This window comes from Drosophila simulans, chromosome 2R, assembly GCF_016746395.2.
Source record: "Drosophila simulans strain w501 chromosome 2R, Prin_Dsim_3.1, whole genome shotgun sequence".
Lineage (NCBI taxonomy): Eukaryota > Metazoa > Arthropoda > Insecta > Diptera > Drosophilidae > Drosophila > Drosophila simulans.
In genome coordinates, this window is record NC_052521.2 from 15,511,583 (window position 1) to 15,538,611 (window position 27,029).

A 27,029-nucleotide genomic window follows, 5' to 3' on the forward strand; every position below is an offset into this window, starting at 1 on the left:
TGGTATACGAGTATCACTCCCGACTACTCCCACCGATCTCAAGTGCCACCCAATATGGGGTATATGATTTAAACATGTGCTGCGCGAGCACAGTAGCTGTTGCCGTTCCGATTCGCGATTAGATAACGTCAGTGGGGCTACGACTCTGGGAATTCTACGAGGGTTTCTACACGTCTATGCCGCAACACCAAACGAAAACGTTGACGTCATAGTTTTCAGCTCACTACTTAGCACTTTTATTTATTTCCATGCAAATGAACATTAATGCCAGAACAAATGTCAAGCACAGTTGTCGACTATTAGGCTTAGCTTTATGTTTTACTAAGCTTTATAAGCTAATGGTGTCTATAACTGAGAAAAATACACAAAAGAGGCTATACACAGTTTTCTAACACTATAAAGGGGTTATATTAAACAGTGTGTTTTAGTTTATTAACCATATGTAAGCACTACGAATTGAATGAATAGGGAAATCACCTTTACTATGATACTGTTTTTTCTTTTTTTTTTTTGGCTCTTAGTCGACAGTTTTTGTGCCCACTTTGTCAATTAATTTGATTGATTGGTTTGCATGAATCTCTGTTGATTCATTCAATTTTTTCTCCGCTTCGTTCGACTTTAAAGCAGCAACAACAATTAAATTTGCATGTGCTTAACATTTTATGATAATTAAGTGGCACAGACAGCAAAACACGCTTTTTCTGTGTGGGCCGACGATGGATTTTGTTTTTATTTTTGGTGTCAACCGAGCTATGTTCGCATTTTCATACTGAATACTGAATAGTGAATAGTGAATACTGAAACTTAATTAATTGAGTTGTTGACTGCGCTCGCTGCCCGACAATAAAAGCTGCCCACACATTGCGTATTTTTACTACCGCATTTAATCTCATCCAAATGCGAGTTTTTAAGCCCAGACAAGAGCCCATTTCAGTTCCCATGGCAATCATCTTTTATTCGCCACTGAGCCCCCTTCACTCGGACACCGTATAATCCGCTATTACGCACTCCACACACTCCGCGCCATGTGGGTGGCAACTGCGAGTTGTGGCATGTGGCATTAACGTGCCAACAAGGGGTTAAGCCCACCGAACGAAAAAAAAGTGAAAGAGAAAAAATAATACACACACAACAAAAAGAAAAAATGGAAGAAACATCCATTGTCGATGCTTTTCACAGACGCCGCCAACAAACACGAAGATTGAAACACACCATAATTTAGACAAATCAATAAATTACTAATAGCCCCCGCCACTTCGCTCCATCCATGCGATCGACATTCCACCGATTGCGAGCGAGGTTCCCGGTTTTTGCGGAGGGCAGGGAAAAAAGGTAACCAGGTAACTTGGCGAGCCCAGGTAGAAACTGGCTGACTGGCTGACTGGCTGACTGCCTGGCTGGCTGGCCAAAGGCACAAAGACAGCGCCGGTCAGCGTTCAAGTCGTGTTTTAAATTGGGTTTGCGACCAAGCTCCGATACCATAATGCCACAATACTGCTCCCCACTTCTCCGATGAGTAGCGGGGGAAAAGATACTAGAATGGCAGAGAGGTAACTGACAGCGTCTTCTTGTCATGGCCAAAATCCCTGTCCGCACGTACTAAACATCGGGCAGTAACCAAGCAAATCCAACCAAAACAGCAACTAGATATGAGGAAATAGCTAGTTTCATAAAAAAAAATATACTACAACTAATTACAAAACATATTTATAATATGTTCTATTTTAATCTATGCGTAGAAAGATTCTTAGTAACAGATTAAGATAAGTAACTAATGAGCAGAGTAGAATTTTTCGTACTTTATTGTTAGTTAAAGTTGTTGGACTTGGTTGTCCAAGAGCTAGTTTTCATGAAATGTAGCCAGAGCACGTCATCGCTGGCAGACGGAAAATCAGCAGGAGAACTCGAAATCCCCAAGATGATGAAGAAGCCGAGGAAACCAATGAAGAACATGGAGCTGTGCGGCTGAAGATTTACGGTAACAACGTCGAAAACATTGGCCGCCGTTCAGATCGTTCGGAATCGCTTGGCTTCATTGCCATCATCGCATCGTCATCTACTTGGATTTTTCTTCTTTTTTTTTTTATGTTTTTTGTATCGTTTTTTGTTTCACAAGATGGTTGTTGTGCAAGATTGATCCTCTGCGGTTGCTAAATGAACGCCTCCGGGGAGTTGCCAGTGCGCTTTTATTAGCGTTTTCGATCCAGAATGGATCGTAACCACAGCAGCCAACGAGCGGAGTCCAAGACTCCGACAACAGACACACACGCAGATACAGTTGTGGTCACAAGAATAGTGATGCACATCACAAAGGGAAACATATCAACTCTTGCAAACACAGATAAAAGATTTTCTGTGAAATTTTCAAGCACTTAGAAACTATTTATAGGTATAAGCCGATAATCCCATTGATGCTTTTGCCTTTCCATTATTCTGACCATATCTTTTGTGTCCCTTTTAAGACCTTGATAAGTTGTGATACTATTATTTTGATCCCCATTGTTCAAGCACAATAAACAAAAAAAAAAAACACAGACAGTCTTGCGTTTCGCTAATAATTCTTGGCTCTTGTTTCTGTTTTGATTCGGCTCGAATCGCGATAATTTGATTTCCCCCAAGCGCAGCCCATGCGATTGCGATTGCGTTGGCGGCGGCTGTTTAGGCTCAACACGCTCGAGGCGGCGGCTGCTCGGCGTTCAATTAAATTAAGTGCAGTGGGTTCCCTTTTTGGTTTTTTTTATTATTATTTTCCTTGTGGCATGCCACACCAGCTCAACGCAAACCCAACTCAACTCAAGTGGCGATCATGCCACTTAGGCAACGGTCTGAAAACGAGCCCGAGATGGCAAGAACTCAAGACGAAGAGGGAGGCTGGCTGGAGGATCCCGGGTTAGTAGACACACACAACATTCAATTGCTTTTCCAATATATTGATCACTTGAAAGAAATGTGTGTGCGCGCCCCTTTCCGTCCATTGATAGGCTCCGGAATTTATGACTTCATTCCCTCAACAGATCTTTTGTTCGTGTCACCAGCAATTTGCTGTCCTCAATTACGAGTTACGAGTTTCCCTTTCTGGATCTCGCATCTAATGAGTTGCACACACAAGTTGTTGGGAGGCAGGGAGCCATTCTCGTCAGGGGAATCAAGAATTATCGATCCGTTGAGGGTTCTGTTTTAATTGAAGTCTCTGGGGCTTTGAATGTTGCAAGAGTACGGACGATTCGTTAAAAGAAGGTCTATATGCTTGCAAAGAGAAAACTATAATATATTTTTAAAATATTCGTGCAAATTATTATTATTTTATTAAAAGTTACGTTAATAAGGTGCAACTGATGTCATCAATTGAAATGTAGATTTCAAGTTATTCATATTTAACAAATAACAAACTAGAACACTTATATGGCGTGCTTGGTGCTATACCAAATTGGCATTTGTACAATCTGATAAAGGGAAAACAAGTCGAAAACATTTAACGTTCGGTGGATTTATAAGACCTAAGCTATATAAACCATAAAAACCGGCTCAATGTAGTTGAATTTGGGCCAAAATGCTACCACGTTTGCTGCTGCCTATTATTGGAGGAGTATTAATACTTTTGATAGTGGATCAATGCTGTGGCAAGGTAGGTAAACAAACCGAGTTTGCGTTAAAGTTTGATAAAAAATCTTTCGTTTGATTGAACAGCGCAAGTGGGACTACGAACCGCTGTCCATTGAAACCTACTCCACGGATGAAAGTATGCTGAAGATGGTGGCCAAAGTGGAGCGAGTCGGTCGGGGAGCATATGCCATTTCGGCCAACATCGAATTTAAGTACACACCAGACGATAATACCATGGTAAATATATGTGGAAGCATGAATTAATCGATCCTAAAGACAACTATTCATATCCGAAGATATAGTTAAGAATAAAGAGAACTAATTCTGTAAATTTCCTTCAGGTTGAAGCAATGGCCTATCGAAGCACCTCCGGGGACGAAAACGACTACAAGATCATACCGCTTAGCATCCCGAAACAGCCATATGTGGAGTTCATGAACAACCATTATAAGGACGTAGTGCTTCCCAATCTGGGCGGTTGCTCCAATCTGGTCAAGTTCGATGACAAATTCGAGCCACCGTGGCCCCAGGATACGTACGTGCTGGACAAATGTGTGGCAAACAGTGATGGCTTTCCGGATATGGTTCCCGAGGGCTACTACAAGGTCAATTTCACCATGATGAATCCCGTGGATTGGGGATTCATTCTCATTGTGAAGATAACCACCAAACTTGTCTGATCTCCACATGTGCAATCACTTATCTATGTATTATCAAAAGTAACTATATTCCTATATAAAAAGCATGTAGAGAGTAGTTGGCATAAAAAGCAATAAAATCAGCATCAAAGACACTTCGAAACTTAATTATTGAACAATTACAGACACGAGATTGTTCGTTGTACGAAATAGATTGTTTAAATATGAAACGCAAACATTATAAATATCTTGCGAACATGATAGGTTCGTGAGTTTGTTCAATTCAGATTATCAATGCGGTATATAAGGGCCTTGTTTTGCCAGAATGTATCAAATTCAATTCAACCGAAATGTTAGCTTTTGATTTTGTTGCAACCTCAACTAGAATAGCAATTCTCTGTATCTTTTTTCATTTGACAGGCGCAGCAGTAAGTTTGGCCATAAAAAATTAATTTAAATTTAAAAACACTTACTGATTCCTATGTTTTCAGCGCAAATGGGACTACGAACCTATATTATTAACCACAACCTCTTCGGATGAAAGCAGGCTAAAATTTGAAGCTAAAATCGAACGTCTGGGGCGTTCAGATTACGGACTTTCAGGCATCATAGAGTGGAAATATGACACTAACGAGGAAACAATGGTGGGTAATTCTAAATTATTTATTAATTATAATTTAGTTCACCATATACTGCCTAGGTTGAAGCACAAGCTTATCGCAGCAATTCGGGTGACGAGAGTGATTACAAGCTGCTACCCTGGGCAATCCCCAAACAGCCCTTCTATGATTACCTCAACACCTACTATAAGGATGTGATCTTAAAAAACCTGGGCTACTGCTCCAATCTTCCCAAATACGATGGCAAATTTCAGCCGCCCTGGCCAAAGAACACCTATAAGCTCGACAAGTGCAAAATCGATGGTGATGGACTGCCGGAAATCGCTCCGCCCGGATTCTACAAGATCGTATTCACTAAATTTGGTCCGGAGCAGCCAACTTGGGGTTTCACAGCCGTTTTTAAGCTAACTAACAAAATTTTCTAGATATGTTATTATGTAAGATTCTTTTTTGTTTATAATCTTATAAATAAATCCAAATAAATATACTTTTCAAAATGGAATCACTTTACTCCGAAGAGCATTGTCCACTGATTAGCTTTGTAATGAATCTTTATGGCGTCATGAAATCGTTCTACAAAGTGCATTTTGCAATTTAAAAATATTTTCGGAATCTACACAATCCACGTGTCTATAAAAATCTGATAGTAATGTCGTGTAACATTGAAATAGCCACTTAAACAGGCTATATAAACACAAGTTACAGATCATTATTACCCAGTTTCATATTGGCCAAATGGATATCGGCTATTCGTCAGTCTTAATATTGTTGGCAATTGTGCTAATCAGTAGATGCGGAGAAGCGGTTAGTTTAGTATTTAAACTGATGAACTATCTTTACCAAGTTTGGTTTTTTCTTTAGCGGAAATGGGACTACGAACCTATATCGATCATCGCCTCCTCTTCGGACGAAAGCCTAATAAAGATAGAGCCCAGTATTGTTCGCTTGGGGCGTGGAAAGTTTGGAATATCGGTCCTGGCGGAGTGGAACTATGACACCACTGAGAAGACCATGGTGGGAAAATTCCTTGAGGGGTATTTGCATGCATAACAACATCCTTTTTTCTTAGGTGGAGGCTGTTGTCTACTGCAGCAGTTCGGGAGATGAGTCCGACTACAAGCTGCTCCCTTGGGCCATTCCCAAGCAATCCTTTTACGACTATCTCAACACCTACTACAAGGATGTCATAATGAAGAACTTTGCTCCCTGCTCCAATGTGCCGCAGTTTAAGGGCAAATTCCAACCGCCTTGGCCAAAACAAACGTATATCGGTGACAAGTGCGTCATTGAAGGCGAAGGATTGCCGGTTATCGTGCCACCTGGATTCTACAAGATTATATTCAATTGTACTGGACCTGATCAGCCATCATGGAGCTTTGTCGGAATATTTAAAATAATAATCAAAATGTTCTAGCTATGTAGCAATAAAAAGTATTTAGTACAATAAATAGCATCTAATAAAAAAATCCTAAGTCATAAAAAATCTTTGGCAGTATTTTTGAAATCCTAAAAGCGATCTTAACAAGGGTTTTTCTGATTTTACAGAATGAAGTAAAAACCAGAAATAAAAACATTTCCAAAATCAGCCACTATATAGTTTTGTTTGAATATTTACAATAAGCACATACTTATATAAATTAGTTGTTATGTAAGTTGTAGTTATGTAATCATTTACATTTTTAGTTACTGTGGGAAAGATCTGCAATAGAGTGATAAAATGCCGTGACAATGTGCACATTTTTTACCAATAATCGTGGCTATATAAGCATAAAGCCCGATGTCCCATTACTTAGTTTCATATTGTAATTATGTCTGTCCGGTGTTTCATTGCTGAACTTTGTCTGGCACTCCTGCTTGTGAGTGAGTGCCAAACGGCGGTAGGTTCATAATTTCATATCTTTTAAATATCTTGTATTAGTTTGAAGAATTTTGCAGCGGAAATGGGACTATGAACCCATATCCATCGAAACCTACTCATCCGATGAGAGTCTAATAAAATTAGATATTAAGATTGAGCGCATTAATCGCGGAGTGTTTGGAGTGACAGTCAAGGTCGACTGGAACTACGATACGACTGATGAAACCATGGTAGGTGTTCTACTTGCTAAGTTAGTCCTTTGAATAAGGATTGTGATCTTTCCGCAGGTCGAGGCCAATGTCCTTCGAAGCTCGACGGGTGATGTCAGCGACTACAAGCTACTTCCTTGGGCCATTCCCCAGCAATCGCTATACGAACATATGAACACCTATTATAAGGATGTGTCAATGAAGAACTTTAAGCACTGTTCCAATATTCCGCAATTCGAGGGCAAATTCCAACCGCCATTGCCAAAGCAGACCTATTTTGGCAACAAATGCGTGATCGATGGCGATGGGTTGCCAGAAATTGTTCCTGCCGGATTCTATATGATTATAATGAAATGCTATGGACCAGGTCAACCCACATGGAACACTACTTCAGTTTTTTCATTCGTCATTCGATGACAAATTCGAGCCACCGTGGCCCCAGGATACGTACGTGCTGGACAAATGTGTGGCAAACAGTGATGGCTTTCCGGATATGGTTCCCGAGGGCTACTACAAGGTCAATTTCACCATGATGAATCCCGTGGATTGGGGATTCATTCTCATTGTGAAGATAACCACCAAACTTGTCTGATCTCCACATGTGCAATCACTTATCTATGTATTATCAAAAGTAACTATATTCCTATATAAAAAGCATGTAGAGAGTAGTTGGCATAAAAAGCAATAAAATCAGCATCAAAGACACTTCGAAACTTAATTATTGAACAATTACAGACACGAGATTGTTCGTTGTACGAAATAGATTGTTTAAATATGAAACGCAAACATTATAAATATCTTGCGAACATGATAGGTTCGTGAGTTTGTTCAATTCAGATTATCAATGCGGTATATAAGGGCCTTGTTTTGCCAGAATGTATCAAATTCAATTCAACCGAAATGTTAGCTTTTGATTTTGTTGCAACCTCAACTAGAATAGCAATTCTCTGTATCTTTTTTCATTTGACAGGCGCAGCAGTAAGTTTGGCCATAAAAAATTAATTTAAATTTAAAAACACTTACTGATTCCTATGTTTTCAGCGCAAATGGGACTACGAACCTATATTATTAACCACAACCTCTTCGGATGAAAGCAGGCTAAAATTTGAAGCTAAAATCGAACGTCTGGGGCGTTCAGATTACGGACTTTCAGGCATCATAGAGTGGAAATATGACACTAACGAGGAAACAATGGTGGGTAATTCTAAATTATTTATTAATTATAATTTAGTTCACCATATACTGCCTAGGTTGAAGCACAAGCTTATCGCAGCAATTCGGGTGACGAGAGTGATTACAAGCTGCTACCCTGGGCAATCCCCAAACAGCCCTTCTATGATTACCTCAACACCTACTATAAGGATGTGATCTTAAAAAACCTGGGCTACTGCTCCAATCTTCCCAAATACGATGGCAAATTTCAGCCGCCCTGGCCAAAGAACACCTATAAGCTCGACAAGTGCAAAATCGATGGTGATGGACTGCCGGAAATCGCTCCGCCCGGATTCTACAAGATCGTATTCACTAAATTTGGTCCGGAGCAGCCAACTTGGGGTTTCACAGCCGTTTTTAAGCTAACTAACAAAATTTTCTAGATATGTTATTATGTAAGATTCTTTTTTGTTTATAATCTTATAAATAAATCCAAATAAATATACTTTTCAAAATGGAATCACTTTACTCCGAAGAGCATTGTCCACTGATTAGCTTTGTAATGAATCTTTATGGCGTCATGAAATCGTTCTACAAAGTGCATTTTGCAATTTAAAAATATTTTCGGAATCTACACAATCCACGTGTCTATAAAAATCTGATAGTAATGTCGTGTAACATTGAAATAGCCACTTAAACAGGCTATATAAACACAAGTTACAGATCATTATTACCCAGTTTCATATTGGCCAAATGGATATCGGCTATTCGTCAGTCTTAATATTGTTGGCAATTGTGCTAATCAGTAGATGCGGAGAAGCGGTTAGTTTAGTATTTAAACTGATGAACTATCTTTACCAAGTTTGGTTTTTTCTTTAGCGGAAATGGGACTACGAACCTATATCGATCATCGCCTCCTCTTCGGACGAAAGCCTAATAAAGATAGAGCCCAGTATTGTTCGCTTGGGGCGTGGAAAGTTTGGAATATCGGTCCTGGCGGAGTGGAACTATGACACCACTGAGAAGACCATGGTGGGAAAATTCCTTGAGGGGTATTTGCATGCATAACAACATCCTTTTTTCTTAGGTGGAGGCTGTTGTCTACTGCAGCAGTTCGGGAGATGAGTCCGACTACAAGCTGCTCCCTTGGGCCATTCCCAAGCAATCCTTTTACGACTATCTCAACACCTACTACAAGGATGTCATAATGAAGAACTTTGCTCCCTGCTCCAATGTGCCGCAGTTTAAGGGCAAATTCCAACCGCCTTGGCCAAAACAAACGTATATCGGTGACAAGTGCGTCATTGAAGGCGAAGGATTGCCGGTTATCGTGCCACCTGGATTCTACAAGATTATATTCAATTGTACTGGACCTGATCAGCCATCATGGAGCTTTGTCGGAATATTTAAAATAATAATCAAAATGTTCTAGCTATGTAGCAATAAAAAGTATTTAGTACAATAAATAGCATCTAATAAAAAAATCCTAAGTCATAAAAAATCTTTGGCAGTATTTTTGAAATCCTAAAAGCGATCTTAACAAGGGTTTTTCTGATTTTACAGAATGAAGTAAAAACCAGAAATAAAAACATTTCCAAAATCAGCCACTATATAGTTTTGTTTGAATATTTACAATAAGCACATACTTATATAAATTAGTTGTTATGTAAGTTGTAGTTATGTAATCATTTACATTTTTAGTTACTGTGGGAAAGATCTGCAATAGAGTGATAAAATGCCGTGACAATGTGCACATTTTTTACCAATAATCGTGGCTATATAAGCATAAAGCCCGATGTCCCATTACTTAGTTTCATATTGTAATTATGTCTGTCCGGTGTTTCATTGCTGAACTTTGTCTGGCACTCCTGCTTGTGAGTGAGTGCCAAACGGCGGTAGGTTCATAATTTCATATCTTTTAAATATCTTGTATTAGTTTGAAGAATTTTGCAGCGGAAATGGGACTATGAACCCATATCCATCGAAACCTACTCATCCGATGAGAGTCTAATAAAATTAGATATTAAGATTGAGCGCATTAATCGCGGAGTGTTTGGAGTGACAGTCAAGGTCGACTGGAACTACGATACGACTGATGAAACCATGGTAGGTGTTCTACTTGCTAAGTTAGTCCTTTGAATAAGGATTGTGATCTTTCCGCAGGTCGAGGCCAATGTCCTTCGAAGCTCGACGGGTGATGTCAGCGACTACAAGCTACTTCCTTGGGCCATTCCCCAGCAATCGCTATACGAACATATGAACACCTATTATAAGGATGTGTCAATGAAGAACTTTAAGCACTGTTCCAATATTCCGCAATTCGAGGGCAAATTCCAACCGCCATTGCCAAAGCAGACCTATTTTGGCAACAAATGCGTGATCGATGGCGATGGGTTGCCAGAAATTGTTCCTGCCGGATTCTATATGATTATAATGAAATGCTATGGACCAGGTCAACCCACATGGAACACTACTTCAGTTTTTAAAATCACACCCAAATTAATGTAAAAATTACAATCTATGTTAGTAAAAATAATAGTAAAGATTTTGTTTGTTTTGTTATGAAAATTATGTATTTGAAAGAGGCAAGAAATAAGAAATAAATTTGGCAAATACCAGTGAAAGAGGATTTTCAGTTATTATTTAAAAACCAATCAAATACTAAGTATTCATTTGTAAGTTTGCCCAATTGTTGCTAAAGACCCACCAATCAGCAAACTTACATTTTATATTCAAAGTCCACACATTTTTTCATGTTTTTGGCATGCAGTCTTGTTCGACATGTTAGCCCAAAATGTAACAGGGAGTTATATAATTGATACAAGTACACTGCCATGCAATCCACAGCAGTTTGCTATATAAATGCAACTCGATTGCAAGTTCATGAAGTTCAAAAGTTTGGCTAAATGATTTCGTGTTGCTCGTTGCTGTTTTTGCTCGCTACGCTGCTGATCGATGGCTGCAAAGCAGGAGTATGCCAGGATATTCTATCAAATTGAAATACTTATAAGTTCTCTGCTCATTCGACAGCGTAACTGGGAGTACGAGCCCTTATCCTTGACATCCTACAGCTCAGATGAGAATCTCTTGAAGATCACCACAAAAGTTGATCGACTTGGACGCAGCGAGTACGCATTCTCCATGACACTGGACTGGAACTACGATGTGGATAAGGACACCATGGTTAAGATATTGATTTTATTATCAAGTTCCTTTAAATTAAGAAATGTTTGATGGACAGGTGGAGGCAGACGTTTATCACTGCTCATCGGGCGACGAAGACGACTACAAAATGATGCCCTGGTCCATTCCCAAACAGCCTTTTTTCGAGTATCTAAACGGTTTCTACAAGGACGCGTTTATCAAGAATGTGGGCCATTGCTCCAATATGGTGCAGTTCGAGGGCGATTTTGTGCCTCCATGGCCACGAAATGTTTACAAGTTGGACAAATGTGTGGCCAGTGGCGAGGGATTGCCGGATATCGCACCAGAGGGTTTCTTCAAGTTAGAGTATAAAATGACCGGTCAGGTGGATTGGGGTTTCACCCTGATTGTTAAGGTCTCGCCAAAAGTTATTTAATATTACATTATATGCGGCTCTTTAAACGTGCAAACATTTTTTTTTCTACTTTATAAATTGTATTAATATGTAAAATGAATTGATTTAAATTAAATTGTATTAAATTTATATTTATGAAATTATATTTTTGCTATTTTATCGTCTTCATTATCGAATTCAGCATATCCGAATAACGAAAACAATTAGAATTGTTTAACTAATGCAAACATGACTCGTGTTGTGTATTTGTGTAATTTTCTATATTGCATGGTGATTCCGTGACGATCCGTAAATTTAGATAAGTTTGACATGATTTACACCTATTCCAACTCCAATAATCTAACAATGTGGACAATCATACACAAAGTTTTCGTGCCACAAATTTTGAAAGATTGAAAGATTAATCTGAATTGACAGACTATAAAAGCAAGTAGGTTGCAACTAATATTGTCAATTTAACCAGAAATGTTTACGTTTTGTGTTTCATCGCTTTTATTAGTGTGGATTTTTGCAAACCTTTACAATGGTTGTGCGGCAAAGGTTCCTAAGTTCCTAAATGTTAGTTTTTGATATAAATAAAATAACTATTGTTTCCAGCCCAACTGGGAGGCAACGCCAATGTCGATTACAGGTACCACCACAAATCCCAGTGCCATGGACATGAATCTGCGAATTGAGCGCATTTCCAGGTCGGAATTCGGGTTTTCAGGCACATTCTTCTGGAATATTGATATGGACGACAGCGTGATGGTAACTTCTGTACCAATATCATTGATATCAAAAGCACCTAAAAATCAACTACTGATTTCAGGTCGAGATGCGTATTCTGAGCAGTTACTCCGGTGACGAGTCCGATTACAAACTGACTCCCATGTCCATTCCACCGCAGAAATTCACCGAATACATCAATACCTTTTACAAGGACATGTTGATGCCGAATCTGGGCAATTGCACCGATTTGCCCGTCTATGAAAATGAATTTGTACCGCCCTGGCCCCTGGCGACCTACAATTTCACCCGCTGCGCTCTGAACGGCGAAGGATTGCCGGATATTTTGGCAGATGGCTACTATAAAGGCGAAGCCATCATCACCGCCCAGCCAACTGTTGAAGTCACCGTGGCCGTCGTTCTGCGGATCAGAACGAAAATGTTCTAAATACACTCGAGTATTAAAATCGCAGAACATCTTCCAATCTATTGCCAACTGTTTTTGCTGTTGGGCATTTCCGAGGTGTGGGCCGAATTCCAGCTGCGACGAGGAGATCGTCATAAAATTCGACCGACTCAGGGGCCAATAAATGAACCGGGCCAGGTAAAAATCGCTTTTAGCCAGCTGAAGTCGGGCGGAGAGGCAGGCAGCAGGCAGTTCGAGTGTGAAATTGGCAAGACATGTTTGGAAACTGTTGTGGTAAGAAAAAAGAGTGTTTGCGGCAGTGTTAGTTGGAGGGAGCGAGGGGAACTTCAAGCAAAATTGCACCAAGTGTCGCTGGCACTGAGAAAAAAGGGTTTTGGCCAAAGAAAAACGAACTGGCTTAAATGCCGTTCATAAAAATCAAACTGATTACAAGGATTAACTAACAAGTGTGCAAACCATGAGGTTGTAGAACTGCTTATGCAAGACATTCTTAAAGCAAAGAAAGTCTCTCCATTTTTTTTCCTGTTTACTTTCCCCTCGTTTCCGCAACCCCCTGGAAAATGCAATTCGAGTTGCATTTCAAGTGAAAACTCTGCACAGTTGCCTCGGCTAATTTATTGCAAATTGTTAAAAGCTACAACGACGAAGGCGACGCTGCTGCTGCTGGCTGTCAACTGATGACAGCAGCATGCGGCACTTCCCCCTCCCCGCCGCAACCGCCCCTCGAAAAACTTGTGGCCGCCACTGTGTTTTTCCCATTTTCAGGCTGCTCCGCTTGTTGGCTGGGGGGAAATTTTCAGTTTAGAGTGAGCCAACTTCGCAGGGAAAACATTAGCAATTTCACAGCTACGAAATAAGGTCGCAGAGGTTTTTATTTTTTTCTTTAAAACTGAGCATTGATTTAAAAGAAAAATATTTAAGATTAGTCTTAGATCTTCATTTAAGAAAAAACATACCAAATCATGTTACTATCAGCAGCTTAAATATGCTTTTTAATAGTTACATTGTGCAATATGATGTTTTCTTTGCATTACATGCGAGATGGCGATCTAACACGGTTTTAAAAGCCAATTAATTTGCTGCAACAAAACGCGACTGGGGCTCACCCTGATTAGCATATGGCTACAGAAAACTGAAAACAGCAATGGCAACCAATTTGCATTTAGCCACCATCAATCTAACTCACACAGTTTGCACTCGGCGAAAAAAAACCCCGCGCATCCCGCAGCTGTCGCATCTGTTGGCGGCTTGAACATTTTGCAGCATTGACAATATCAAATTGTTATCTGGCATAAAATAATTACAACGTTTTAATGCAGACAAAATAGTTGTCGTTGTCGATGGTTCGGCGGTTGCAAGTTGCTGTGGCTGTTGCTGCTTGTTGCATGTTGCCCGTTGCCGTTGATGTTGTGGCTGTTGCCAAAGTTTAGCTGCCAATTTGAGTGCCAATAAAAGCGCGTGTGCGACAGCAAAGAGATTTCATTTTCATTTTCGACGGACAACGTTGTCATGGTTAGTTGGAGCTTCTGGTGCGCTAATTAACCAAAAACGCAGCCAATTAGTTGGACTAACACGGAAAATTTGCGGTTCCATGAAAACTCCAGGGAGTGGTGCACGCAGAAAAAAAATATTGGGCCATTTTCATTTTCACTTTCTCTTTTCTTATGTCTATTAATTGTCCTTGATGAAGTGAGCAATATGGAAAAACTTGGTTTTTAAGTACCATCATACAAAATGAATCGTTTCCAAAGAAATAATTATATGAAAAATATTAAAAACAATTATTGAATATTTTTTGCAAGTGTCATAAGCTCTATTTGCGAACTTGTTTGCAATTGTGTTTTTAGGATTTTATTGTGCAATTGCACCAGATAATTTTAGGGACACTAGATCAGTAAATTAACATATTATATCCATTTGCGACAGATTGTTGTTGATTTGAATCGCTGTTGGTTATTTGTAAGGCAAATAGTAAAAAAGAAGTAGACAAATAAATATTTCAAACGTTTTTATCAAAACTTGTTTGCATTATAGCCTTTTAACGAGTTCACTTAAAGAATACTAAAATCGAAATGGAACTTGTTTCAAATTGTCTACTGATTAAGTGATATTCATTTTGAATGCTTTGATCCAATTTCGTTTGACGATGCCAAATGGGTTTTTTTAAACGAGCCTAGTTTATTACCAAGATTTTCGTGCTTTAACCAATTTAAGTGGAAGATCTTCTGAAAGTTGCCCATCTAAAATGCGCCTTCAATTTGCAATGCTCATTGATTGAAAATTTGCAAAATGAAACGCATTAGACTGAGACAGGCAAAGGTTAAATTATGTCTGCATTCGCACAGATGCGGCTACAATAAACAAACACGAAAGGGGCAAAAGGGGGGCAGGGGGGATAGTCAGTCAGAATGCAAAGCTTGTTAAAATTCATGTAATGCATTAACAAAGAACAACAACCACAAATTACACACACACACACTGATGAGCCAAAAGGGGGGCTGGATCCACTGAGTCAAAAGGCCGACGGGCTGCAATGAAAAGGCAATTAAAGCGCAGAGGCGGAGAAGGGGCAGGTTGCAGTGGGGGGGCAAAACACAGAGGTTGGGGATAATGCTGCTGCTGCTGCCGTTGCCGTTGCAGCAATCAATTGCATGCTTCAATGGACAAATATACGAGCATAGACAAGTGGAGAGCCAGCTCAGATAGACATGGCCGATACGGACGCCAAAGCAAATGCGTTCGCCCAACTACAGTGAAGCTCACATAAAGCAAACTGTCACTTTAGAAATATTTCAGGATGAGGAATACATTATAGAAGCCTGAAGTTTTATAAAAAGCGAAAATAGTTCGACTAACTTTCTTCACTTTAATTTTACTTTTATTTCATGCCTCGATTTAAAGTTCTAGCGTTCTTATTGATGTTTGCCTGTATCTGCGTTTGTTCATCTGTGTGTTTTCAGCGTATGTATCTGTGAATTGTCCACAGCAGACACCCGTGGGACGGACGGAAAAGCGACTAGATGGACTCAACTAGATAAAAACCTTAGTTGGCTTGGTGCCCGGCCAAAATGAGGAATACAAGTGGGGCTGGAGAGGCAGGCACTGAGTTGGGCTGGGTTGGGGTTTGGATTGGTTTGGTTGGGTGCTCGAGAGTTGGAGCTTGTAGCTTGTAGCTCCAACCGTCTGCATCTTCATTCGCCTCCTTCGACGGCGGCAGTCAAGTGGAACGGCACAAAAACTTGTTAACTTTTTTCGCTACAAAAGGCCCGGAGAGTGCCAAGTTGAGTCAATCAACTGGCAACCTGCCCCTATCCCTGCTCCTTGCTCCAGCTTCTCCCCTCTGTCTGTGCTCACTTGGCAGCAATTAATCAAATGGCAGACCCCGAATCCAACTCGCAGCTTCGGGCTTTATTATTGCAATCAAGTCATTTACCTGCAAAACGCTTAATTATCACTTTTTGGGGCGGCAATTAGCAATTAGCAGACAAATTCTTCACATGCCACGCCCACCTCAGGACCGCTTCTCCTTTCGCTTCCCCAGTGGCTCTCGTCCAAAGCCATATTTCTCCCCATACAGCGGACTAATCCCTGCCAGCAATTGATGGGCGGACTCATAGACGGTGTCGCAATTGGCCACCTCATCGGCCACATCATCGAACTCATAGGACACGATCCGATAGCCAGCGCTGCTTAGTTGCACACAATAGATGACCTGCTCCAAGGTGCGAATATTGATGTAGGCCACGCCGCGACAATGTGGTAGGAACTCGGCCACGATCAAGTGGTCCGCAAAGTCCTGGCACGAGTCCACCATCCGTTGCGCCTCTCGAAGCGCATGGAAGTCGTTTTCGTCACTCTGGACGAGAGCCATTCATAGAAATTTCTAAGCACGAATTTTGGACAGAAAAGGCGAGGGATTTTGACAGATATTTACATTACAGTTGTTTCATGAATTTATTATTACCTCAATTAAATCAATAAAGAGTAGCAATACAGCCCTCATCTCACTGCAATATTAATTACGTGAAATTAATCCAAAATAATCCGCATCACATGCGTATGTTTGGCACAGCCTTTTAAGCTGAAGGGTATCTTAGTAGCATCGGAATCCCACCGATATGCACAGCATTCCCTTTTCGTTTTCAAGACATTATTCCGTATTATGCATCCGCTTAACTCCTCGTTCGGCTCCGCTTAAGCCCTTCAACCCCCTCAACCGATTCCCTACCATATCTGCCGCCTTGACTTCCTCAACTCGGAGAAACCCAGCTCAAGTGCTCTGGGACCTCGGGGTCTTAGTCTCCTGATGCTGCCTGCTGCCGTTGGAAAACAAAAAGGACAAAAGCAAGGAGTCTCGGGCCCAGACTCATGACAATCGAATGAAGAGTGGGGAGAGACCAAAGAACATATATATGTAAAGGGGTTGAGGGAAGCTTGACTTGGTGTGATTTGATGCACAGCAAATAAATATATAGATTTTTATAGTTTTAAACAACTATATATGAAATGAATATATTAGTTATCAAGCAGTTTTAGTTTAAAGATGCAACTTTGTATTACAAGTGCAATCAAATGTACTTGATTCGGTTAATGAGAATGAGAAATATGAATTTTTATAAAAGAATACTTTAAAATATCGAAATTTTTCACAGTACATATCCACAATCCACAGCAGCAGCATCTTTTCCCTTGCTTTTTTGCTGATGAAGTTGAACAATTTGAGATACGAGCTGAGAAGGAAGGTAAGCGCACAGAAAGAGACGGTCGTCGGGGCGGAGGAAAGAGATGGCTTACCCGACAGACGGAACGGACCGAAAGGGACGGACAGCTTACGGACAGCGTACGGACAGAGAGGACTGGGGACCGAAGACCAAAGACTGTGGAACGTTCATTTAGTTGCCCATGGCCATGGCAGGCAAGCCAAGCCGTTTTCTGGCCCGGCTACCAGGCAAAGTTCCTGCTCTCTGCTCCATCTTCCAGGGCCCCCGGACCCCGGCCAACCCCCCTACTCACTTGCCCGCCCTCAAACAATCAAGATGCTAAAAATGAAAAACTTTTTGCGACACACACGCAAATTTTTCTTTAATTTTTCCTTCTGTTGCCGCCTAAATAGTTGATGAATTATGCGACAGCTGGGCGGAAAAAGTTGTGTTAAATTTCATTTTCACACAGTGGAAAATAGGTTTGTATATACTTATATAATGTTATGATAGCCTGGTTTTTATAATAAGGCATTCCATTATCTAAGTTATGAAGAACAATGTGAACAGGATGACAGTGTCAAAGGATATATATATATATATTAGTTGTATGTATAGCTTGTAGTTTTGAAACTAATTTGGCATAATTTTGGAAAAAAAGATATGAACCGCATTTCATCTTGATTACAACCAATAAGAAATATTTGCTTTATTAAAGTCTTGAGTATTCGAATCGTTTTTCACTGTGTGTGCGAAAGTTCAGTTTCAATTTATTTTAATTGCGCTGACAGTTTACGATCTCCCCCCGCTTGCATCTCACTCGCACACGACTGCAATCAAAAGGAATAAATGAGTGAGCGGATGAGAAGGCGACTGCGGAGAATAATGGTTTTGGGATGGGATGGAATGAAATGGAATGGGCTGGTAAGGGAGTTCGGTGCATGACCATAATCCGACTTTAACTCTTTCACCGATTCCCCGATTCCCGCCCCGCGGTGCCTTTCTACCGCTCCTTGGGCCCACAATTGTCGGAGATTTATGAACGCCTCTTGCGCTTTAAATTGAATTCAATATTTTGCAAGCGCACCACGGCTGCTGCTGCAACAACGGCAAATTGTAAACAACAAAGTTTTTTGTGTTCCGTTGACAGTTGCACTTTTTTCATGGCGATTGCACACTTTATGGCTTTCTTTTCAGCTGAAATGGAGTTTTATTTTCCTTTTACCTACACAATTTTCACCAGCTACATTTTCTCAAGGTGTGAAAGACTCAGCGAGTGGGTGAGCTGTTTTGCGAATATCCTAGGTTATCCGATTCAAGACAAAAGTGCATACCTGCAACGATAAGGAGAAGGAAAATTCCAAATTAGTGAAAAAAAGGCTAAGGGTGCGTTTTTCAAAAATGTGTATTTAAAATTCTGCTCAAGTGATTTTCTTTAAATAACCATCTGAGTTGTATGGGAAATCATTAAAGTGCTGGTAAAAAGGGTATGCCGTGACTTTATCTTTGCAGTTCCTTTTTCCAGATCGCTCCAATTTGCAGATAACTGGGTAATTTTCGCTCCTCTGTACCCTGTTATTACGAAAGAAGGTTGCGGGAATGCCAGGTAAGTTCAATTCAAAGGGTGTTGGTAATGTTGTCTGTCCAGATACATTTTCGCACCTTCAAAGGGAATTTACTTCTCATTCAAGCTACTTTTAAACCTTTGTTTTTTGCTGTCGTTTTTCTGAATGACTTGTGGCAAGTAGTGAAAAGATAGAACTGCATTAAAAGCGAATAACAAGGACAACTAGCACATCCAAGTAACATCCACTCTTCAATAACTGCAAGTGATTTAAGTTATATTTATAAATGTAAGTAAGAGCAACAGGAAGGTGCAACATTAAAAGCAATAGCTAAGCTAGCAGAAAGAGCCGCAGAAGCCAAAGCAACATCAGCAACCTAGATGCAACATTAAGAACTCAGGCAACAGCAACATTAACAACTGCAACACCGTTGGCAGCCAGAGCAACAACAGCAACAACAGCAACAGAGAGCAACTTCAACAGCAAGCAACCCGAGCAACATCAGTTGCAAAGGCAACACGTGCAACACCAACAGCAACACAAGATGCCCCCACGTTGAAAATTCAAAATGTTTTCGTTCGAGTGAGCACAACAACAACAACAACAACTTTCGACACGGTAAGTTGGCTTCGCTGATTTTTTTCAAGTCGGTACGGCATTGTTGTTGCCATGTTTGCCGCCAGGGCGCTACATTTTGTTGCTGTTGTTGTTGCCTCCTTTTTGTTGTTACTTTTTCCGTTCACATACATTTGTTGCTGTTGCTGTTGTTGTTGCCTCTTCTGCGCCAGTCAATTCAATTTGAAGCCATTTAGCATCAATTTGCAGTAATTTGACGTATAAATTATGTCAAATTGCCGAGCAGCTTGTCATTGGGTGTATTTCGTTGTTGTTGCTCGTTGTTGTTGTTGTTGCTGTTCTCACTCCGTCAGCCGCTCGTTTTCGGTGCCTTTGTTGTTGCTTTTGCACCTTTTTACCCTCCCCGATTTTGCTGTTGTTGTTATTGTGAGCGATTGTGCCCGCCAGGTAAAAATCCAAAACCAAAAAAAAAAAAAAAACTAAGGTAAAAAGACAAGAGGTGAGGAAAGGTGCGGAGCAAAGCGGCATCATCATCAAGTCCCAGTTGCCAGTTAAACAACCGCCAACCCTTCGTCCTTCCCCCTAAAATCCATTGTATGACTTCGATTCTCTTCCTTTTTCGCATGCACAGCAAAAAAATAATAATATAATATAAGTATAAGAACAATATTTTCAGGTTAAATGCTGTGAATTGTTTTTCATATATAAGAAAACTGTAGTTATTAAGTCATAAGCATTATTTTAACATCCAAGTACGTAGCATGTAAGCTGTTTAAAAGCATTAACATGGTACAATAAACTTGACATTTTAGCTATTTGTTATACTTTAAATTAAGCCACCTTTTTTCGCACAGTGTATACCTTATTCTCCCCTCTTTCTCTGCGGCACGTTCGGCACTGTGTGAATTTTATTTTCGCTTGTCGACACAAAAGAATTTCACTTAATACTGAAACGAACGCACACACATGGATGGAGGAATAAGGGTCCAGAGCAGAGGTTGAGCAGTAAAAAGTGCCTCATAAAGCCGATATATAAACTAATGCCAGAACAGGGGTTTGCGAGGGGATCGGGAGATGGCTGAGGGAAGAGGGGCAGGAATTTTTACGCTTTTGTGAATGTTAACATTCAAAGATATCATCAAAAAATTCACTGGAAACGCTTGTACAATAAAAACAAAACGGATAAAATACAAAACACAAAAAAAAAAAACAGGGAGGCAGCAAGAAGCTGACGATGCAGAAGCATCGAAGATCGTATTCCCCTCTTGTTAAGGGGAAAGAAATAAAAAAAAGCGGAGGATTTTGTCGCCTCTTTTGTGGATGAGTTGCTGTTGCCGTTCACGCGTCGTAAACTCGGTAGCAGTAGCAACAGCAACAGATACAAGAGTCACAAAGACAATGCACAGGGGGAAAACTTCCGCAAGTATGTGGAGTACACTGATAAAAATAAGCTGTTTCGCACAGCAACGAGACTAGTGCAGTTTAGATAAATAATAAATCGTTTAAATTATTACCGCATGTAGTATTAAAGTATACACTTTGAACACATTGTGTCTTTTGCAAATAAAAATGTATAAAGACAACAAATATCAAGGAAATGGGAACCTGTCATCAACAGGGTCACGAGCTATGCGCGTTTCTCTTTCCCTGGCATTTTACTGTCCCATGACTTTTCCGCCGCACTGCAGGCCATTTGAAGAATTTCCATTTGCATTTTAATTAAGTGAATGGACAAATGACCCAAGGGGCCGAAAGCTAAGCGGGGGTGGTCAATGGTCGGGCGGAAAACTTTATTATCTGTACAAGCAATTATGCATATCATAAAACACTTTAAACATTAATGAGTGTCGGCAGCAAATGACAGAAAGAGACGGGCCTGGTGGAAAAGAGAAAGGAGAAACGACGAGTCATCTTTTGGCTGCTGAAGTACTTTTTCAGCTTCCCCCCACTACTTGTAGCACAAAGTGGAGAGAGACTCGTTTAAATATCATCCATTTCGAGCGATTCCCAAAGGGATTGGCAGGGACGAATTTAAACTTTATGAACAACGAGGAAAATCATAAAATTACCATTTTAATGGGTTATGATGTTTACAAAAATGATAGTATTAAGTATCTTCAACAAAATTGTACACTTTACGGAACCACCAAATAGATTATTAGATGTTTATATTTAAATTTTAGCAGCGTTCTACTGATAAATAGCGAACAATAGTAAATTTAAGCAGTCTCACTTTTTCTTATTGATTGAACAAACAAGCATAAATCACTGGCCTGGTCCCACTGATTTGCATGTCTATCGTTAATCGTCTGCACTTCCATCTCTAAGTGGACAGGCAACAAGAAAACGCGAGCAGAAAGAGACGCCCCCAAACAGATTCGGTTAGTTAGTTTATGGGCAAAGTCAGCGTGTTGCCACTTTATTGCCTGCTTTACATTTCTGTTAGTTTTCGGTCCGCACCCAGGGGCAAAAAACACAAACACAAACATACACACACACACACACACACACAGGCTCCCATACACAAGGCAGCAAACAAGAAGTGTGTGTGTAAAGTCGTGTTATGCTTTGCGGCCAAATTAAAATTCGACTTAATCGTTTAAACATTTAAAAGGCAAACTAAAAGCCAGCAGGCGTCGCAAAGTTTCCCATTTCCCCCCCAGCTCTCCCATCTACTCCACCGCCACCCCCTTCTGAACAACCACCTTGCCCACCTCCTTCTCCATCTCTTCCTTTTCCCCATTCCCAATCCTATTCCCATTCCCATTCCCATACCCGTCCCCTTCCTTTTCCACTTCCTTTTTGCTTTTTTTGCATGCGCAGCTCAACATGCGCCAAAAGTTGTAGCAGCCTGTCGCTGTCTCTCTCGCACAGCCAGGCTTTAATGAGTGAGCGCCATACAACAAACATGGCTGCCGCTGTTCGTTCTCTTTCGCTCGCTCGCTCTCTCTTTCTTTCGCTTGCTCACTCTTTACCCCCTTGGACTCCAAAAACTCCATTACAAGAGCAAAAGAGATGGCCTGAATGGAGACTCTTACGGGATAAATACGCAAAGTGAAAGAGAGGGGAAGTGCTCGTTTTGCACAATTCAAAAATGTTAATTAAAATTTAAATGCTTACTGCGTGGAACCCATGGCAAATTAAGCTTTGATTGATTCATCACAGGACTTCTGTTAAACCGGCAAAATATATGCGAAAAATAAAAAGTTGCCTTGACAATCGTCCCGCGTTTCAATTACCACGAAAATAACTTAACTACCGCTTGGGGTAATAAACCCAAATGGTCCGGAAAATAAATGTGTATATTAAAGCATAAAATATATATGTGCGAACATTAGCTGCAGCAGCTAAATTATAAATCCAATTTATGGACCATTATAATCGTGGTGCCAAAAGAAATACGTACATAAGCAAAAAATTTAAGGCCCAAAAGGAATTTTGTTAGAATGTAAGCAGCTTGTCCACTAATTTCAAATTAATGTCTTTTTTATGGGACATTATTTTGTATATTAATGTTATGTATTTGTGCTTTGTAGAGTTTTTAATTTGAACTCGGCTAAAGGTTAATTCCACTTTTTATTGACTCTATAATAAATCCTATTTATGAGCCATAACATTTAGCCTCTCTTAAATTGATGGGAAATATTAAAACAAAAGCGGTATTATTGAATTGTAAGCAGCTTATATAATTAATAACTCTGACTTAATGCATTTTCTTTTAATGAGCTTAGTTCTACGGTGTTAACATGTGCATAGGCCATATTTAATAATAATAACTTGAATGCGATTTGGTTTTTTCTTTACCACGAGTCAGTTTAAATCATCAGTGGGTATCAGCTTTCAAAACTTATTTATTTATGTAATTTCAGTTAGTTTTTTTTACCAAGCTTATAAATTCAATGGCGTGGGCATGGCTCTTATTTGGTTCCGTTTCGATTTAGTCATTATACGAGCACAATTTAGTAATGCTAATTTAGTTGTTTGGGCCAAGATTGCTCCTAATGTCACGCTGACATGCAATAAAAGATTTTTTCCCATTGTTTTCTGTTCATGTTTTTACAGTTCATTATTTTGGAAAGGTTTCCACCTCTGACAAAAGCGGGCAATGAAAAGAATTACAATTGAGCGTGTTAGTGGTAGTGTTGGGTACTCCGACAAAATGCGAAGAACTCGGAGGCAGTGTTGTTGATAGCAATCAACATCAATTAAAGCAGCTGTCTGTCTTGTTGCTGGCCGTGTAATTATATTTGCTGCAGCGCGTTTTTGGCTTCACCATCACCATCATCATCATCATCATAGTCATTAGCCATGTATTGTGAACCCCCCAGCAACATGTTGCTGCTGCGCCTCCAAGTAGCAGCAACTGACCGTCAGTCCGCCTGTCCGTCCGTCCGTCTGTCCGCTCTGATGGCAACTGTTGATAATTATAATCCGCTTGTGGTTAAAATGGTGTTGCCTACCTTTCTGGCGATAAGCGCGCATGAATAATTATGTTGCCGCTGTCTCCGAGTTGCTGCTGCTGCTGCTGCTGCTAATGTTGCTGCTGTAGCTGTAGCTGCAATGTCGCCTGCGCGACAACTCATGAATAATTAATGCACTACCGCGACTGCCGTCGACTGGTTGAAATGTTGCTGCCGTAGCAGCAACAGCAGCAACTTGTCTTGGTATCTTTTCAATTACAGCAGGAAATCGTGAATTACTGGGGACTAGAGCTAGTAGCTGGCCATAAGAGAGCAAATGCCGTTCTCATTGTTGATTAAACCTGACAGTCGTTGTTGTGCTGTGCAAATATTTATTAAATACCCAACAAATCTTCTCAGATCCTCAAAAGGGTGCCGACAACAATTAACACTTGAATGGCATTGCCGGCAGCAGCAGCAGCAGTAGCTGTAGCGCAACTATTATCAACTCAATTTGAATAAATTCGCTCGTGACACAAAAGTAAAGAAGGGGAAAACGCTGAAATTCCCACCTTAAATTAAATAAGCAATGAGTTTGTCTCGCAAAAAAATGAAGGGGAGAGGGGGGATGGGAAGACAGAAATAAAAAGGTTCGGGGCGGTCGCACAATTGGCACTTGAAAGGCATCAAGATACAATGGCAATAACTGCAGCAGCAGCAGCAGCAGCAACAGCAGCAGCGGCGGTAAACAAGCTAAACAAGTATTGCTGTGCCGAGAAGCAGCAGCAGCAACAGCAGCCGCAGCAGCAACAGCAACATCAGCAGATAAAAGGCAGACAAAAGGCACGAGATGTGAGAGACGTCTAGGGTTGCTGCTGTGCCGCCACTGCTGCCCCTGCTGCATGGGAATTGAATTCCATTCAAAAGACGGCAGCAGGCTGTTTGTCATACTTGCAACAGCAACAACAGCAGCAACCAAACCAAGCATGGCCAAGAAGCAGAACCCAGTGAAATGGCTTACATGCATTTCACTGCCTCTCCGCCAGCAGGCGTGTTGAGGTGTGTTGAGATAGCATCTTGCATAAAATTACTGCCAGTGGTAGGAGCAACATCAGCATCTCCACCAGCAGCAGCAGCAGCAAGAGCAACAGCAGAAGCAGCAGGAGCAGGAGCAGCAGCCACCAGCGACGTGGTTGCCTGATGCTATGCCACTGATAGCCTCGAAATTGTTGGCAGTTGCAATTTGCTGTTTGGAATTTTAAGCGAGCCAACAATGAAGTTCAAACCAAAGTGAGGGAAAGACAAAAAAAAAAAAAAAAAAAAAGATAAAAAGCAAGGGAACCCAAAGGATGAAAGCCAGCGGAGCCCGACAGCAACATCATTCTCATGCTCATCAGCAAAAAGTTTAACCCGTCACTGGTTTCGATTTTCGATTGCCTTTAAAAAAGATTCGATTTTCGAGACAAAGGAAGTCTCTACATTGTTGCAACTCAAATTGGTTTTACTCACAGTTTTTGGAATAGCAATTTGTCATGTTCGCATAATGCGGATAAACTTTTTGGAAATTGGACTTTTCTGCTTGTTTTTTTTTTTATGGCTAAGAACCATATTGTACTCCTAACTTCTAATGTTCGGATTGATTTAATTGTAAAAAACAGATTAAACGTTTTAATGCCACTATTTAACCAGCTGGTGTGAAAATGGGTTAAGTAAGTTTCAGCCCCCGTTTTCGAAGTTGCAGACTGCGCTGAATTCGAGACCTGCGATTGCAATAAAAGTCAGCAGGCAGGCACTGATGTGTTGTTGCCGCTGCCCACCTCTCCATATCCACTATGCAGCATCCACTATCCACATGGAGGACCAACCAGCTCCTGCTGGAGCTGCTCCATGCTTCATTCCCCCATCTGAATTTTATTTCACTGCTGCCTTTCGTTTTTATTTATTTTTTTTTGTTATTTTTCAGCTCGCTTGCATTCAATTTCTGCTGCTGCCTGTGCCGCCATCTGAGCTTTTGCATAAGCCCGTAGTTCATTTGAGAGAAAGAAAAACCAAACCGAATAAAACAAAACAAAAAATAAAAACCAAACAAACCAAAGGCGAGGAAAAAAATCGAAATAAGATATAGTCGGCGGCAGCCAGCACGATTTATGTTAATCAGACAAGAAAGACAGGGGATTTTTGGCGGGGAATTCGGGGACTCAGCGCCAGCCAGTTGCATTCAATCATCTTTTATCTGGCGGGCATCGGCGGGGGTTGGTGGGGATTTCTGTTTTCCTTACCGTATTATGTATCGCTTAGTTGCATTTGGCGCACTTTCGGATTTTTCCCTTTTCCCTCCTATTGCCACAAAGTCAAAGTTTGATTCGTGTTTCGAGACTTCAATTTGATTCGCCGCTATTGATTTGATTTCAATTTGCCAAATGCTCTGGCTATTTATCTCAATGACTCACTCTTTGTCCCTTCTTTTTCCGATTTGCTCAGCCAGGGAGAAAGTCGCTTGCAATGGGAAAGCGAAAAGCCAGTAAAAGGCCAAGGAAAATGCCATTCAAATGTGTAATTCAATTGAATAACATTTTTTTTTCGGCAAACTAACATTATTTTCCACTAATTAACATTCTAATAGCAATTTGTATAAACCAGATCACAATTGTAAAATAAATTATGGAAACTCACGCGGCATTCATCGAAAATATTGATTAAAATCAGTGTAATTGAATACCGACCTGCAAAGAGACAACAATAATAGTATGCAATTAATTACAATTCGAATTAAATAACTACATTATGTGTGTTCATGTATTTGAGCAGAAAACCAATAAATGGCTTTCATTTAATGTTCAATTAAAAGCTTTCCAAGTGACGCACACGTAATAAATCAAAAATGCGTATCAAGCGATACTAATGAAAGCGAATAAATGGAAAGATGAAAAATATCTGACGGCTAGCAGAATTCTGCCTTAAATTCATTTAGCATGTTAAATTTTAAGTGCCCCACAACAGCAGCCTCCTATTCG

At 40.5% G+C, this 27,029-nt stretch overlaps 10 protein-coding genes across 11 annotated transcripts; 9 read left to right on the forward strand and 1 right to left on the reverse strand.

The window, feature by feature from the left end:
* Positions 1-3,343: 3,343 nt before the first annotated feature.
* On the forward strand, positions 3,344-4,405 carry LOC6735085. The gene is made up of 3 exons (XM_039292107.2): positions 3,344-3,625; positions 3,688-3,840; positions 3,945-4,405. The coding sequence occupies exons 1-3, from the start codon at positions 3,551-3,553 to the stop codon at positions 4,281-4,283; spliced, it is 567 nt and encodes a 188-aa protein (XP_039148041.1). The 5' UTR covers positions 3,344-3,550; the 3' UTR covers positions 4,284-4,405.
* A 68-nt stretch (positions 4,406-4,473) lies between these two features.
* On the forward strand, positions 4,474-5,298 carry LOC120284425. Its single transcript, XM_039292106.2, has 3 exons — positions 4,474-4,669; positions 4,733-4,885; positions 4,942-5,298. Exons 1-3 carry the CDS (start codon positions 4,592-4,594, stop codon positions 5,284-5,286), a joined length of 576 nt encoding a protein of 191 aa, XP_039148040.1. The 5' UTR covers positions 4,474-4,591; the 3' UTR covers positions 5,287-5,298.
* Positions 5,299-5,578: 280 nt separating this feature from the next.
* Positions 5,579-6,307, forward strand: LOC6735087. The gene is made up of 3 exons (XM_002082028.4): positions 5,579-5,665; positions 5,723-5,875; positions 5,931-6,307. Exons 1-3 carry the CDS (start codon positions 5,597-5,599, stop codon positions 6,273-6,275), a joined length of 567 nt encoding a protein of 188 aa, XP_002082064.1. The 5' UTR covers positions 5,579-5,596; the 3' UTR covers positions 6,276-6,307.
* Positions 6,308-6,538: 231 nt separating this feature from the next.
* Positions 6,539-10,681, forward strand: LOC6735088. Of its 2 annotated transcripts, XM_039292109.2 has the most exons (4): positions 6,539-6,738; positions 6,797-6,949; positions 7,007-7,295; positions 10,533-10,681. In XM_039292109.2, the coding sequence occupies exons 1-4, from the start codon at positions 6,670-6,672 to the stop codon at positions 10,586-10,588; spliced, it is 567 nt and encodes a 188-aa protein (XP_039148043.1). In that variant the 5' UTR covers positions 6,539-6,669; the 3' UTR covers positions 10,589-10,681. The 2 variants fall into 2 exon arrangements, with proteins under 2 accessions (XP_039148043.1, XP_016028361.2); XM_016168399.3 differs by lacking the exons at positions 6,539-6,738; positions 6,797-6,949; positions 7,007-7,295 and adding exons at positions 9,782-9,975; positions 10,034-10,186 and having other exon boundaries at positions 10,244-10,676.
* LOC6735086 lies at positions 7,769-8,535 on the forward strand. Its single transcript, XM_002082027.4, has 3 exons — positions 7,769-7,906; positions 7,970-8,122; positions 8,179-8,535. The coding sequence occupies exons 1-3, from the start codon at positions 7,829-7,831 to the stop codon at positions 8,521-8,523; spliced, it is 576 nt and encodes a 191-aa protein (XP_002082063.1). The 5' UTR covers positions 7,769-7,828; the 3' UTR covers positions 8,524-8,535.
* LOC120284426 lies at positions 8,816-9,544 on the forward strand. The gene is made up of 3 exons (XM_039292110.2): positions 8,816-8,902; positions 8,960-9,112; positions 9,168-9,544. The coding sequence occupies exons 1-3, from the start codon at positions 8,834-8,836 to the stop codon at positions 9,510-9,512; spliced, it is 567 nt and encodes a 188-aa protein (XP_039148044.1). The 5' UTR covers positions 8,816-8,833; the 3' UTR covers positions 9,513-9,544.
* A 287-nt stretch (positions 10,682-10,968) lies between the features above and the next one.
* On the forward strand, positions 10,969-11,689 carry LOC6735089. Its single transcript, XM_016168400.2, has 3 exons — positions 10,969-11,052; positions 11,111-11,263; positions 11,322-11,689. Exons 1-3 carry the CDS (start codon positions 10,987-10,989, stop codon positions 11,658-11,660), a joined length of 558 nt encoding a protein of 185 aa, XP_016028362.1. The 5' UTR covers positions 10,969-10,986; the 3' UTR covers positions 11,661-11,689.
* Positions 11,690-12,055: 366 nt separating this feature from the next.
* On the forward strand, positions 12,056-13,175 carry LOC6735090. The gene is made up of 3 exons (XM_016168401.3): positions 12,056-12,179; positions 12,237-12,389; positions 12,451-13,175. The coding sequence occupies exons 1-3, from the start codon at positions 12,105-12,107 to the stop codon at positions 12,793-12,795; spliced, it is 573 nt and encodes a 190-aa protein (XP_016028363.1). The 5' UTR covers positions 12,056-12,104; the 3' UTR covers positions 12,796-13,175.
* A 2,459-nt stretch (positions 13,176-15,634) lies between these two features.
* Positions 15,635-16,729, reverse strand: LOC27206607 (protein GSKIP homolog). The gene has a single exon (XM_016181649.3). The coding sequence runs from the start codon at positions 16,643-16,645 to the stop codon at positions 16,286-16,288; it is 360 nt and encodes a 119-aa protein (XP_016028364.1). The 5' UTR covers positions 16,646-16,729; the 3' UTR covers positions 15,635-16,285.
* Positions 16,730-24,481: 7,752 nt separating this feature from the next.
* Positions 24,482-25,600, forward strand: LOC123327118 (probable E3 ubiquitin-protein ligase IRF2BPL). The gene has a single exon (XM_044922589.1). The coding sequence runs from the start codon at positions 24,712-24,714 to the stop codon at positions 24,880-24,882; it is 171 nt and encodes a 56-aa protein (XP_044778524.1). The 5' UTR covers positions 24,482-24,711; the 3' UTR covers positions 24,883-25,600.
* Positions 25,601-27,029: the final 1,429 nt, after the last annotated feature.

Coding starts and splice junctions, on each gene's coding strand:
- LOC6735085 (XM_039292107.2), top strand. CDS start 3,551: ATGCTACCACGTTTGCTGCTGCCTATTATTGGAGGAGTATTAATACTT. Junction 3,626..3,687: donor TGGATCAATGCTGTGGCAAG/GTAGGTAAACAA, acceptor TTGATTGAACAG/CGCAAGTGGGACTACGAACC. Junction 3,841..3,944: donor CACCAGACGATAATACCATG/GTAAATATATGT, acceptor AATTTCCTTCAG/GTTGAAGCAATGGCCTATCG.
- LOC27206607 (XM_016181649.3), bottom strand. CDS start 16,645: ATGGCTCTCGTCCAGAGTGACGAAAACGACTTCCATGCGCTTCGAGAG.
- LOC6735086 (XM_002082027.4), top strand. CDS start 7,829: ATGTTAGCTTTTGATTTTGTTGCAACCTCAACTAGAATAGCAATTCTC. Junction 7,907..7,969: donor TTCATTTGACAGGCGCAGCA/GTAAGTTTGGCC, acceptor CTATGTTTTCAG/CGCAAATGGGACTACGAACC. Junction 8,123..8,178: donor ACACTAACGAGGAAACAATG/GTGGGTAATTCT, acceptor TATACTGCCTAG/GTTGAAGCACAAGCTTATCG.
- LOC120284426 (XM_039292110.2), top strand. CDS start 8,834: ATGGATATCGGCTATTCGTCAGTCTTAATATTGTTGGCAATTGTGCTA. Junction 8,903..8,959: donor TCAGTAGATGCGGAGAAGCG/GTTAGTTTAGTA, acceptor TTTTTTCTTTAG/CGGAAATGGGACTACGAACC. Junction 9,113..9,167: donor ACACCACTGAGAAGACCATG/GTGGGAAAATTC, acceptor CTTTTTTCTTAG/GTGGAGGCTGTTGTCTACTG.
- LOC120284425 (XM_039292106.2), top strand. CDS start 4,592: ATGTTAGCTTTTGATTTTGTTGCAACCTCAACTAGAATAGCAATTCTC. Junction 4,670..4,732: donor TTCATTTGACAGGCGCAGCA/GTAAGTTTGGCC, acceptor CTATGTTTTCAG/CGCAAATGGGACTACGAACC. Junction 4,886..4,941: donor ACACTAACGAGGAAACAATG/GTGGGTAATTCT, acceptor TATACTGCCTAG/GTTGAAGCACAAGCTTATCG.
- LOC6735090 (XM_016168401.3), top strand. CDS start 12,105: ATGTTTACGTTTTGTGTTTCATCGCTTTTATTAGTGTGGATTTTTGCA. Junction 12,180..12,236: donor ACAATGGTTGTGCGGCAAAG/GTTCCTAAGTTC, acceptor TATTGTTTCCAG/CCCAACTGGGAGGCAACGCC. Junction 12,390..12,450: donor ATATGGACGACAGCGTGATG/GTAACTTCTGTA, acceptor TACTGATTTCAG/GTCGAGATGCGTATTCTGAG.
- LOC6735089 (XM_016168400.2), top strand. CDS start 10,987: ATGATTTCGTGTTGCTCGTTGCTGTTTTTGCTCGCTACGCTGCTGATC. Junction 11,053..11,110: donor TCGATGGCTGCAAAGCAGGA/GTATGCCAGGAT, acceptor CTCATTCGACAG/CGTAACTGGGAGTACGAGCC. Junction 11,264..11,321: donor ATGTGGATAAGGACACCATG/GTTAAGATATTG, acceptor TTTGATGGACAG/GTGGAGGCAGACGTTTATCA.
- LOC6735088 (XM_039292109.2), top strand. CDS start 6,670: ATGTCTGTCCGGTGTTTCATTGCTGAACTTTGTCTGGCACTCCTGCTT. Junction 6,739..6,796: donor TGAGTGAGTGCCAAACGGCG/GTAGGTTCATAA, acceptor AGAATTTTGCAG/CGGAAATGGGACTATGAACC. Junction 6,950..7,006: donor ATACGACTGATGAAACCATG/GTAGGTGTTCTA, acceptor ATCTTTCCGCAG/GTCGAGGCCAATGTCCTTCG.
- LOC123327118 (XM_044922589.1), top strand. CDS start 24,712: ATGGCAATAACTGCAGCAGCAGCAGCAGCAGCAACAGCAGCAGCGGCG.
- LOC6735087 (XM_002082028.4), top strand. CDS start 5,597: ATGGATATCGGCTATTCGTCAGTCTTAATATTGTTGGCAATTGTGCTA. Junction 5,666..5,722: donor TCAGTAGATGCGGAGAAGCG/GTTAGTTTAGTA, acceptor TTTTTTCTTTAG/CGGAAATGGGACTACGAACC. Junction 5,876..5,930: donor ACACCACTGAGAAGACCATG/GTGGGAAAATTC, acceptor CTTTTTTCTTAG/GTGGAGGCTGTTGTCTACTG.